At 39.1% G+C, this 13,583-nt stretch overlaps 1 protein-coding gene across 5 annotated transcripts in view; it reads right to left on the bottom strand.

Annotated features, from left to right (window-relative positions):
• BCAR3 (BCAR3 adaptor protein, NSP family member) overlaps positions 1-13,583 on the bottom strand; it is a 108,698-nt gene that overhangs the window by 49,666 nt on the left and 45,449 nt on the right. Inside the window, exons 1-2 of one of the 5 annotated variants that reach the window (XM_065842319.2) lie at positions 9,330-9,455; positions 2,188-2,515 (exon numbers count right to left, since the gene is read on the bottom strand). In XM_065842319.2, coding sequence (XP_065698391.1) covers positions 2,188-2,507 — 320 coding nt within the window. In that variant the 5' untranslated portion in view covers positions 2,508-2,515; positions 9,330-9,455. Of the gene's footprint in view, positions 1-2,187; positions 2,516-2,833; positions 2,857-8,865; positions 9,280-9,329; positions 9,456-13,583 lie in introns of those variants that run through there. The other 4 variants (XM_071810411.1, XM_071810412.1, XM_065842318.2 and 1 more) reach the window with 4 other exon arrangements.

Here is a 13,583-nt window from a genome sequence, read left to right as displayed (position 1 = left end):
ATCTATGTAATGTTATGCTATATCACAAGTTTCTACACTGAAATAAAAATACTACAAGGCTTTGTGATAAAACTCTGATTAGGTAAAATGGACTTTCCTGTACTATTAATCCCAACTAATTTCAGTGTGAATGTAAGAATTAGAATATATACCTTAGCATATATGGACGAATGCCTACCACAGGAAAATCAGACTTACTCTCTCGATTTTTTTAGAAGTATACTAGTGAGGAGTCATCCCAAGAAGACTCAAGAAGTGATATATTTGCTGACTGTCAAGTTGGTAATGCCTTTTGCTCTAATAAAACTGGACTGTCAAGTCATACAGCAGAACGTGTAAAGATCCATTGTAAAAATTAAAGAAAGCAAAAGTTAACAGTTGTTACTGTAGCATTCTGTGTGTGTTTTAGCAAAGTAGTTGGAAGATCAAACACAGGAACAACACTTGCCATAACTCAAGAGATGCAAATTCTACTAATAGGCTGCTTTAACAACATCCTTTGAACCTCTTATTGCTTCAAAAGCATCATGTTTTAATCCTAAGCAGGCAGAACTTCTTAATATTTTCCTCTCAAGCATTCTGTTCTTACACATTGCTTGTGCAAAAAGCATTCTTCACAGGACAGGGAAAGTTACCAGTTATAACTATAAATATATTTAATATGGAGATTTCAGTCTCTCAAGAAAAGTAAACATCTCTTGCAAATCATGTTTAGTAACTGCTCTTGAGAAGGAAGACATAAGATAAAACTTCAGTGTATGCTACCATATGCTTTCTATGGCAGCAGCACTGGCTGCTTGTGTTCTCTAGAAGTATGCAAATTAAAGAAGTAAATTACGTTAAAAAGCCAGTTCAGGTAAGCAGGTACATCCCAGAGATCAGTGACAGAGGAATACTAAACACACTGAGGCCCTTTCTTCTTTCAAAGTGAATGGGGCATAGAGAAGAAAGCCTTACTTTTCAAGTGAGAAGCAAGCTTGATCCTGTATGCTGCAAGTAAAAAGCAGACAAATGCCACTCCATACTCACAAACCCACCTAAACAGAACTGTCCTTCCCTCACAAGATTTGAGAACAAGAAATCTTACAGTGATGAACACAGCAAAATTATAAATTCTAATTCAGAAGTTGTCATTTGGTTATCTTTTCTCAATCTTTAACTCTGTCACCCAAACAACCTAACACTCCCTTCATCTTTGTGCCTCTGGCTGATCCACTGCATCACACTAAATTTTTCTCTTGTTAGCTGGAGGATTTTTTCCCATTTTAAAGACCTCAATATGAGAACAAAAAAAGACATTTACAAAATTAATTACTTTTTTTTGTAAGCAATGAAATATCAGTAATGAGACTAGATTCCCAAAAGAAATGCTAGCTATGAAAGTGTAATTCTTTCTGAAGAGTCATGGATATTATAACCAGGAAGTCAGGCAAGAATAATAAACAGCGATAATGTGACATTAGCTCAGTGTACATTGAGTTCCACTGAGTCTTCAAGGAAAACAGCTCACATGTAGCTCTAGGTTGGATGCAGCTGTAGCACCACTCTCCTTTTCCCCCGCACTGCATCCATATAAGCATTAAATCCAAATCAAAACAGCTTTGAACAGTTGGACTTCCTGGATAAAACCGCTCTAGTAGAACAATACAAAGGGTCATTTCAAAGCAATTCAGTGACTTTAAGAAGTTTCCTCCACAAACTGGAAGAATGCAATGTTATACCTTTTAAACACCCAGAGGCAAGACCTATTTTTAAAAACTACACAGATGTCAAAAGAAAGACTAAAAATCCAAATCGGTAGATCCCACAGAAAGAGTGATATAGAAGGACATTTTAAACAGGCATGAGTATTCAACAGCCCATATACTGACTGATCTTATTCCAATAGGAAGAGTATTTTGAAGCCTGAGCTATTCAGTAAGTCAAAAAAAAGAAATTCTCAGAATCCTGAAACCTATGCATCAGATTCACAACTCCCCCTCCCCATCCCACATATGTTTCACACTGGTTTTTGCCTGGCTTATTCCATCAAGACCTAAATTGAGTACTAGGAAGAAAAATCAACCTTTGTTAGAATACAGAGCTATAATAAACAGTTGCACCTATAACAGGACATTTAGAAGTCTAGAAAAATACATAATCATTTGTATGCAACAAACATATGCAAATTAAGGTTTTACAAGGTACCTGGTATGGAGTTTGTTGCTCTTCCCATTTTGTGGAGGGTACTCTTCTATAACACCCTGTACAAAAGGTGGCTGCTGCCGGTATGTTCTGGTGTACGGCAATGTTCCCATGTGGCTAAACATGTCACAAGACCTAATGGGAATTGTTCCCTTCTTCTTCCTGGGGAGAGTGCCATGGATAGAGATATCTTGAAAGGCGTCTGAGCGATGCTCAGTTGGTGAAGGTTTAGTGGTCAAAAGGTCCATGGAAGAAGCTAATGAGAACTGGTGGTTCACTGAGCCATTTCTGGGAAGACTTGAAAATTTTCCTGCAGCTATCATTTTAGGTTCTGGAGAAAAAAAAAAAAAAAAAAAAAAGCAAAACAAAACACAAAAACCACAAGAGTTATCATAGTGCATCAATCGTCAAAGCCCCCGCTTTAATAGAAGTTAAATAGTATCACTAACAAAGGCATCTAGAACTGAACTTCTGCTTTGCTTTGAGGCAGTCAGACACCTCAAGATGCAGCCTTTATTATCATCCAGTCATGTTGCACCCAACTGCACATCAAGCATACGTGTATATTAACTTTTATACACGTGAAAAGTCACAACAAAACCCAACCAATGTAGACACACAGGCAAGAGCAAACCCTGAGCAACCCTACACTTCTATCCACGAAGTTCCTCTTTTTGGTCCTTTATGTCCTCTGAAGACTTAGACATCCACTTTGAATTGTTAACAAAAAGCAAAGTTTTAAGAACATTTTGACAACATATAAAGGACACTCTACAACTTGGTTCAGAATAATGTTTCTAAACCCAGTAGTTGGCATACTGTGAGGAAAAGAAGAGACTTGCTCAAGTAATAAATCTAGCAGATAACTGGTCACATATTTCTAACAGGCTGTAAACTAAAGGGCTGTACCCAAGAGATAAGGGCAGAAGCAGATTACTGGAATTCTCCTCTTCAGCATGCACGGTCTGCTGGCTCAAAGCATTGTTGACATTAGGGATTTGCATAGCTGTCAGTCTCTTGTACAATCAGTTATAGCCTGCTGTACAGTACAGGTTTTTCTGTTATCATGAGCAAAAAACTTTGTGAGACAAACACTTCAGGCACATTAACAGATTGCTGTTCTGTTCCTCAAAAAATGCTGCCTTGTGCTCACCTTACAGTGTTATATTACAGAAGACAGGCTCCCTTATCCTATCCAGTTACATTAGCTTGCAAAAGCCACTCTATGGAACATACACACAGACCTAAAGGTCAACCAGACCTACACTATTTAACCTAGGTGATAGTCAACCAGGTGCCTCCCATAAAAACTGGAAAAGCCACTGGAGCAGCAGAGATTGATATGAAATCAGAAACCAGAAGAGCTTTTGGAAATAACAGTTATAGACAGGGAGAATGTGTTCTGATTTTGGTCAAGTTTCATGCTGAAAAGCAGGAGTAGCACCCTGAAGGCCCAGCAACCTGGAAATCAGCTGCTTACAGCTGCACAAGAATTCCTCTGGTTTTGGGGAATGCACAGGTGTTGCAAAGAAAACAGAGCTGGCTCTATAGTCCTCCTGCTCCCTTCTCCAGCATCAGCATCATAGGTACTACCGAAGCGTTGCTGCACCGAAGCTACTGTTACTTCTACTTGGAGGTTATCATAACAGGCTTAGTTTTACAGTACCACTAAAGCTGATTTCAAATTTATGAAAGAATTTTGTTATTTCCTGTCAGCTGCATTGCAGGGATTCATAGGCTGGATACGGTTTCCAGGCTTTGACAACAAATCCTTTCCCACTTTTCCCTTATTAAGTGTCCTACAACAAATACACATTAATTACAGGTGATAAATAATATTTTGATTTTTTTTTTAAATCTTCAATTTGCCAAGGCTTTGTCTGAGCACAGATACTATATACTACAGTAGAAAAGCCTCTCGAAATAACATCCCTGCCCAGAGAGAATCCATTTTACTTTAGTCAGGTTTCTTGTTGAAAAGAGTAAAAAATAGTTCAGAAGTTAATAAGAATTGATATTTTTGGTTACACGGAATTTGAAATCCTAGGCAAACCAAACCATACTCTCACAAAAAAACCTCTTCCCTAAATTATTATATGGGCCCTTGATGTGAAACACTAAATCACCTCTCCATTTACCATGTGGCTTGAGGACACAGTTTAAGCTGGCTAGTATTAATAATATGTAATTACTTTCAAAATATTTTTTAAAGTGCTGTAAAGTCAGTATTGCATTACAATTGTTCTATGCAAAATAACTGGTCAAGAGATACAAAGCTGTAAAATACTAATTCTTACCATCAAGCTATAACCTCCTACAGCTAAAGCAAACTGACGGAGCTGGGTCCAGTAAGTTCAGCTTTATAATTAGACAGGAATGATAAAAGTCATCTCAAACAATAGGAAAAAAAAAAAAAAACAAGCTTCTTAGAATCCACAAATTCATTTGAAAACTCAGGTTTGTTTACTATAGTAAGGCAACAAACACAATTTATAAAGAATCTGAAAAATTGGAGGCTAGTTTGCTCATATTGCACAAATATTTTGTTATTCTCCTTTTGGGGGCTGCTAAGATTCTGTACTTAATAGTCATACTTTCTTAATGGTTCATAAAAAACAACTCCAAATTCTGACTATTTAAGTACAGGTTATCCAGTCAGAGAGTCTTTAGTTAGGCTTTCCTGCAAGATGCTACTATGCTGAAATGGAACACATGACATTTCATGCAAACGGGTATCAAAACCAAGCAAGTATAACAAACAAAAGCTGCAGTTTAGTGGCTGATATGAGATGAGTCCACAATAGGCTTACCATAACAGTAAACTGTCAACCACTTCATGTTTAAGAATCCATAAAGAAAGCTGAAAACTCCCTCTCCTAACCAAATCGCAAGATAATTATTACAGCAATCCAGTACGTTTCAAGTCCAATAGTCTGAGAGTTTTTAGAGCCTCTGAAGTATATAATTTTGCATGCAACCTTCCCTCCTAAGAAGTCCTTCTTAAGAAAGAAAACCAAACTCTCTCAGTTATGCTCTAATCATTGCACCTTTCAAGTCACTCTCAGTAACATCCCATGATTTACAAATTCAATACCCAATCCTCAAATTCATATCTGAGTTTGGTTTTGAGGAACCGAGTTCCAAAGTCAGTAAGAAATGCCTATATTCAAGAACTTGCAAGACAGCCACAATTATGTGGGTACTGAAGCTTTGATAATAGAGTGTTTCAAAAAGATGGACCCAATTTGAAAATATACTGCTTTGAAATTGGTCCATATTTTTGAAACACCCAGTATTTCGAGCAATCCTCCCTGCAAAACCCTTAAATAAACAAACAAAAAAACACAAACACAAAAAAACCCAAGTCTGCTAACTTCTACCCATAAATTCAACTGCTTGCCTATCTGTTACTGTACTGTGTATTCTTCATAAATTTAAACCAAGAAGTACAACAATTAGCTCAGCAACAAAAGTCCTGCCAAACTATCCATACATTTTTCTCGTATTGAATATAAACACTGCAAGGAGGGAGTATCTGTAGCTGAAGATTCTGGAATGTCTCAAATATTTGAATGTTAACTCTACTACATATAGAAGTTTTTACTCCCTAAGAGACAGTGTGCTTTGAACATCTGCCATCATGCAATCAACAATGGAAATGGTAGACATTATAGCAGAATGATAGCCCAAGAAGAACCAAAACTGAATTGTAAACATTCCCATTTGTTAAAATGCAGCATCTAACAAAACAGGGCACTTTGGAAGTCATACAAGTTTCCTCTAACTAGATGCAAACAACATTGACTCATGCCAATATAATGTTAACAATGCTAGATGAATTTGTATGTATCTATAGACGGGCATTTCTTCAGTGTAATTTGGGAAAGTATATGAGAATAGAATTGGCAGGAGTCAGATTGTAAATTCAGAGAACTGGAGGGCATGAAAGGTTTCCAGGTAACTTCTGACATGTCGTGATTTTTTGTTATGAATGAGGGTAAGGGAATACAAATTAAGAGGCCTAAAGTCAACATGGCATTTAGGAAACTGCATAAGATTGGGCATAGAATAAAATACGTATCTGGTGGGCAAGACCAAACACGCATCAAGCTCTAGTCCAATGGGGTGTGCATCTCTTCACATCATTGCTCAAAACAAAAAAGAACCATATGAACAATTAAACAAATAAGCTTCAGTCCCCAAAACAACATACAGAATAGCCTTCTACTTATGCCCTCTTGGCTCTGGGATGCAAACACAAACTTTCTGGCTCAGCTTATCTTCGTGAAAGTTTTATGATGTTCATGCAGTTTGAAGAAGATTTCTGGTGGTTCGTTCAACCTGATACAAGATAAGTGGCCCTTTCATACAACATAACACAACTAGTGGCAATGGCTGCTACTTTGTTGTTTCAATACATTGGAGGAGGGAAATCTCCAGTTTGGCCTCGGAGATTCATGAATAGCGTGACAGACAAGGCTGTATATGCTCATGCTAATAGAAACCTCATAAAAGGAAAGAGAAAAGCAATTTCAGAGTTCTGAATCAGACTCTCAAGCTATCTCAAACCTCTGAGTTATATCTAAACCAGTTTTGGACATCAAAAGATTCATATTTCTCTCAAAGCCTTATTGATCTGCAGTCTGGGTGATTCTCCCTGTTGGATCAAACTCTCTAATGTCTATACCTGGTGTTATAGTATCACCAATGGTACAATACTTACCATCTTACCACGTCTTTATCATTATATATGCTATGAAGCTAGGAGGGCTTGAACATAGTTCAGTACATCCAACTGAAGAACAACTGCCTTATGTTCTCAGGTTTTTACAAGAGGCAGGCAACTTTTGTGAAAACTCTGCTCACTTTTGACACAGTAAATCTCCTCACAACCTCCTACCACCCACCTGCCCTCCCTTTCTCAAAATCAGTAACAATAAATTATGATGAGTGGGAAGCATATGACTTTTCTCCCTGCTAGGATAACTTGGCACATTTGCATGCACTATACAGATGCACACAGGAAATAACGAAAGTGATCAACCTTAATGGTGAAGAAAGTCAAGTTCAGGACAAAAACTAGATCAATTTCCTTGGATTTATTTTTTGTATAGTAAGAGAATAAGTTATGGAAACAGAAAAAGACAAAAAGCCACTGAAGTTAACATATCACAGGAAGAAATACAGTTAAAACTATAGCCACTATAAACTCAAGGCAGATCACATGTTAACTGTCTCCCTAGAAGTAACATAGTCTTCTTCATTAGTATGACAAAAAAAGAGAGGATTCCTGCTCCCAAAAGAGCTTAGAAGCAGACTTCTACAACCTGTTTTGTGCCTTTTTAAAAACCAAGATAAACTGATGCAGTAGTTGCTATAGCAAATACGTCACAGGACTTTGAGAAGAATATTAAGGTTCAAGAACCTACAGCCTATTACGATAAGGAGAAATAGATTGAGAAAGCATATGCAATAGTTCAAAGGCTTTAAACTACTATCAGAAAAAAACATGAGCCTGTCAAACATCAAAAACTCCCCATCGGATTACAGCCAGGTCAGTGCTTCCAAAGAGTCTTGAAGCGCTATCACAATGTTTGTGCTCTCTTTCTCTCTCCTTATATATGTCATACCATTTTCACCCCCCATACCTCCTTGCACTGTAATCAGACAATCTATTTAAACCGTTATTTTTAGCTATTATTCTCAGGAAACAGAAAACACAAAGGCCAGGATAAGTTATCTTTGAAATTTCTGTTTAGAGGTGAGAGAAACAGATAAACCCCAAACTTTGCAAGTTTTCACATACAGAATGCCTTGATATCTATAAAAACTACCATGAAAAAATAAGCATCAAAGAGGATTCAATAATAAGTAGAGACCTCCTCATTTGTCCTATATGATGAAATTATCTTAGAAACTTAAGTGCCCAACCAGTTAGCTCAGTAATCCCGAATGGTATGAAGCCTTGACTTGAAATAAACATTCTCTCCCCATCTTGCTGGCAGAAGTGGAGGACTTCACCAAGGTTACAGCCAAATCTAAGCATTTTTCACCTAATGCTTCAAAATACAAGCTTTTGTTCCTCCTTTAGTATAGGAAGTCATTTATTATTTTGCCCGCTCCTCTGTTCCCACAATGTTATTGGGAAGAAAAAAAAAATATCACACACACACACAAAACTACCCACTCTAACTGAAAATTAAGTATGTAAAAAACCTTTTCAACAGTAAGTATGCACTCATTTTGAACTAATAAATTTGAACAGAAATAAGCGATTTTATATAAACACCTCTTTAACTGACACCCTCCACCCAACCCCCCCCAAAAAAGGCCAAAAACTCCCACAAACAACAAAAAAACCCACACAGCATTTCCTTTCCCTCTACTGAGGGAAAGATCCTGGTATCTCAAGTACACCAGCATTTTATACTTAAAGAATATTTAATAGACTGCCACAGGATCCCTTCCTGTAAAACCTAAGCATTGGATCAAACGTCTCAGCAGTTACTGCCCCAGCTCTGGCACTTCCCGCACCCGCAAGCCCAGTGCCGCCAGTGTCAGGGCTCGCCCTGCTCCTCCGCTTCCTGCTCGAGAGAGGTAGAGGGACAGAGGGACGCTCACACACACACACACCAGCTTTTCATTCTCAGCCCGAGAGAACAACGCTGTCCCCACAGTTACCAGTCTGATCACTGCTGCTTCTTCCCAGGCTTTCTGGGGATCAGTTGGAGGTTCTGTCCCAGCCAAGCGACCTCCTGGCAGCGAGTCCCGTCCGGGTTCCCCTGGGGTTGTGAAGCCCTGCGGGCCGCGGAGCCGGCGGGAGCGGGCAGCAGGGCAGGAGAAAGGAATGGCCGGAGGCCGGACCCGCAATGCCAGCGGTCCGGAGCGCTTCCAGTAAATAAACTGAGACGCTCTCGGGAGAGCCCGAGGTATGGCCGTGCCGCAGTAGGTGCCGGCGCGTACACTTGCACCAGCCTGCCCTAAAGAAGAGCAGTTCGCGATAACTAAACTAAGGGTGACTCAACCGGAGCCTTCTAAGAGCGCCTTATCGCTCACTCGGCCCGGGCCACGAAAATACGGGCCTGGTTCCGTGACTGTGCCGTTTCCAACCGAGCAAGCAATACCGACTCCCGGGCGCCACTCACCTGGTGGGCGCGGGCCAGCCCCCGCGGCCGTGCGGTGCGTGCGGCAGCTCAGGCAGCGCCGCGGCCGCAGGCGCTCTCAGCCGCCCCGCCAGCGCCGAGCCGTGATTTACGGCTCTCCAACCACACCCTCCGCAGGCTCTTCAGGCTGAGTCTCGCCGAACCCCCGGCACACAAGCCGTTTACATGCAGTGACCTCTCCTTGCCCTTTTCTGTGGATTTAAGAACTCGACTTCCATAATTTCGTCTCCCAAAGGAATACTACAGCAAAAACTAACAGTTTCCTAAATCCATGCTGTTCACGGACAATTCAGGGTCTATTACATACTTCACACACACTTTTTGCTTACATTAGCAGACTTTCCCCTCATCCCACCAAGTTACATGAAGTTATCTGTACAACAGGTTGGTGATATAAAAGGCATTTTCTAAAACAAAGAGTCAAATAGCTGTAAAGGATCGACATCTATTGACAGAAGAGCTGGCTGGTTAACCTCCTTTTGTAAAGTATATAATTTAAAACAAGCAGATAATTATAGATAGAACATTCATCTTTAACAAATTACCACTGACTCAGTCAAAGGGTTTTTGCTGAAATAGAAATCAAGGCATGCTCAGTTGATTTTTAAAGCACTGTTCAGATCAAATTTTTCTTCAGCGCTGTGTTTGCCTCTTTCCTGTTGGCTCACTCTTTCTGGCTGCCTGGCCAACATTTCTTTGGTTTTGCCGCAACTATTCCAAAGCAACTTCGGTAACACTGTTCCTTCCCTCTTGTTAGAATTAGCTTTCCAGAGGCAAATATTTATCTACCTAACCAAACATTTAATTGATTTTAACATTAAATATTTGATCCCTACTAGTCGTATAGTTCTTATGTTTTGGGAGATCCCCTTTGTGCACTATTTTCATTTCACTCTAATGTTCAACCCTTTCATTTTCTCAATTTTTACCAAGACTAGTTTTAATAAGCTTCTCCTGATGTATCTACTTCAGAACCTGACCATATGATGTAGCTGAAGTTGTGGTCCTAAACTATCTAAATGAGAAATGTCATTAAGGAGCAGATTAGTCATCTTCCAGGATCTCTGTATATTATCAAAACAATAATCAAAAATAAATGAACTCTGGTATTCTCACTTCAAACCAGTTAAGTTACATCCAGTGACAACAGCAGGATTAAAATTCCATATGGTGACTTACCACAGTGACATCTATGAGTATGGGGTAGAACTAGGACATCTACCTCTTTGTAGTTTGGGGTTTTATGCATTGCCCAGAGTACTGAATTTTACAATCTGAATTACCTGAAATATCTTACAGCAAAATTGTTTTTTTAAATGAAGCAATTCAAAACAAAAAGGGCACTAGACCTTCCTTTGAAGAGTAGCTAGAGCTTAAGAAACATGTAGTTCATCAAGAAAAGATTCTGTAACCATCATGTATGTTGCAGAAGTAAGAGAGAAATGTTCTTGGAAAAGTCTGTGAATTTTCATAGAAGTGAATTTTCATAGAATCTTTGCATAAGAAAGCTTAAATAAGATGAAGTTTAGTATAAAATAAGGGAGAAAAAAAAACTAAAGGCAGAGTGTGCTCAAATATGCAGTAAGGGAAGAAGAAGAAGAAGCAGATGATTAGAAAATTAAATTTACCTAATATACCAAGGTAAAGGAAGCTCACAGTAATATTTCTGACCAGTGTTCCCCTTCCCATAGCAACCCCACTTTGGTTCCTTAAGGCAGGCATGAGCAGGAGGAAAGCATTATCACTGCTTGTATTGCCACACACCTTTTACAATAACAACTTCCGAAACAGAAAAGTTGAGGTAAATGTGAAAAACAATTGTTTCCCAAAGGATTCATTCACTGGTGCTAGGACTTAAGTCACCACTTGTGGCATATTGATGGTCACAGACTTCTACACTCACATAACTTTATCCCCTCAAGTTACAGAAAATTATAACATCATATTGACACTGAACAGCACCTTGAAGTTAACATCAAAATTCAAACCAGTTTCACCTAAACACACGACAAAAACTCACTCTAATCTGTTTTCAGTTAGTTTTTTTTCCCAAATGCAATGACATTTGAGCTACCCATGAACTAGGACAGCTAGCAAACCTTGAATAGCTGATGGCATTGTCTGCTTTTGTCATTGCCAGTTGTGCAAAACCAGGTAAGTACTGAAGACAGAGAGGTACCAGAAATGTTTCAGGTACAGTGACAGGTTCCAGAATTTCACTGCCACAAGTACCAATATATGGAGATTTTCCGCAGTACATTTCAGGCACAATCTTTCTTCGAATTATATCTGGGGGAGGGAAGAAAAGAGCAGGGCGAGAAGAAAGGAGCCGAAACCCAACAGACTGTCATCTTATCTTGGACACCAAAATGCATCATTAACATGTCTTGTACAAGAAAAATGGAATTATGGTGAAAATACTGAAAGTGGAGTTGAGATGCCTGGATTACACTTTCAGTTTTAGTATTCTGACCCACTTCCTGTATGACCTATACTTACATTTTTGTAACACACAACAGAGTGGTAGATATTTTTCACAGGAAAGACTGCATAGTGCTTTATCAGCTTATCAAGTGGAAGCTGCTACAGAAGTGCATACTATTATTTTCCTCATTGCATGAAGGAAAATGTCTTGCTTCTCTATCTGAATCATATGTTCCAAAGTTCAGGTAAAAAACAACTAAAAGCATGGCAAAAACTCAGATTTGTTAGCACATAAGATGGTCTCTGTTGGCTGGTTCTAAAACCTTAGGAAATTTTCAGGTACTGTAATTACATAGGAAGCAATGTCATGATTCATTGTCACATTTTATGAATAAGAACTAGAAAAGGAGAAGCAATCTCCTTAGTAACATGACTGACCGCTAAGTTATGGGACTGGTAGCTCAGCAGCCCTGCATAAACCGTGATTACTCTTGCATGAGTCACTACATCTTTTTCTAAGAGTTTTATTCTGTCTTCATATTAAAATGAAAATTGGTCTTTGTCCTCACATATGATAATTTACACAACCCATCCTTGTACACACTTGATGCAAAGTTGTTATGGAGAATTTGCTTGCAACCTGTAAGAATGAAGAATTCACAGGACTGCCTACACTACCTATATTAGTTCTGAGTTACTTTGAATTAAGCTAGATTAGATTCCTCGTTGCAAAATTTTTGTTGTTTTCATAATTTATACTTACTTTTGAAATGGGTTTATTGAGATGCGGGATGAAGTCTGGAAGCACCAACATCCTGAAACAAGCACAGCACCTCTGTCAAACCCTCCCCATCAGTATTCCATGTTGACCTGCTGTAGCCCTTACCCATCTGTTTATTTCTATGGCATCATGCTGTCTATCACCTTGGCACAGAAATTGCTAAGTGTGATGGAGGCTGAGAAACCAGCAGTGTGCTGGCTATCACTGGGCACACACCACACACTGATGTGGCATTCTATAGTCACCCCTGACTTCTGCTTTATGAAGGGAGTATGTACAGGTGCATCCTCCAACCTCACACAAAGACACCTATACAAGCAGCTATCTGAACCAGATGAGTGAGGAAGAGCAATAAGTGAGGCACAAGTCCCAAGACCTGTGACCTTGTGGCTTGTGTACCTTAATCATACCAAGAGTGGGGCACTTGTCAGTTCTTGAGAAATCATTTTCAAAGAAGAGATGATGGGACAAAACAAGAGGATTCATTTGGACTGTTCGGTTTGACCTTAAACAACAGAATTCCAGTCTTCCCAAAATAACTGGGAGAAAATTGATCTAAAAGCAGTGCTGTGCCATTTCAATGACAAAATGCAGAAGTAACTACACAAGATGAGGACATAGTATGCACTGATTGCTCACACAGCAATTCTTGTAGATTTCCTGATAAACAAAAGTCAAAGCAAGTTTCTACTGTAGACTTGTCTTAGAAGAGAAAGGACTCAAACAAAATGCTACATTCCCTCAACTCCCACAGACGCCACATAGAAAAAAAATAATGATCAGCATAACTATTGCTTAGGAAATCAAGTTTATTTGCTGGTAATTTTCAAATTATTTGAAGACATATCTGCCCAAATTAGAATAACAATACAAGGTGAAACATGCTCCAGTACTTGAAATGTGATTGATAATATTTTGTTTGAAAACTGTGAGCAACTGTGCTTTCTAAGGTCCCTCCTTGGCTGCCAACTCAAACAGACAAGCTTAGTTAGCAGCTATCCAGGTCTCCATAATAAAACTACCAATGTCCA

The sequence above is a fragment of the Patagioenas fasciata genome, chromosome 6 (assembly GCF_037038585.1).
Source record: "Patagioenas fasciata isolate bPatFas1 chromosome 6, bPatFas1.hap1, whole genome shotgun sequence".
Classification (NCBI taxonomy): Eukaryota; Metazoa; Chordata; class Aves; order Columbiformes; family Columbidae; genus Patagioenas; species Patagioenas fasciata.
The sequence above is the reverse complement of the archived record's forward strand: the minus strand, read 5'-3'. Positions and strand labels throughout refer to the sequence as shown.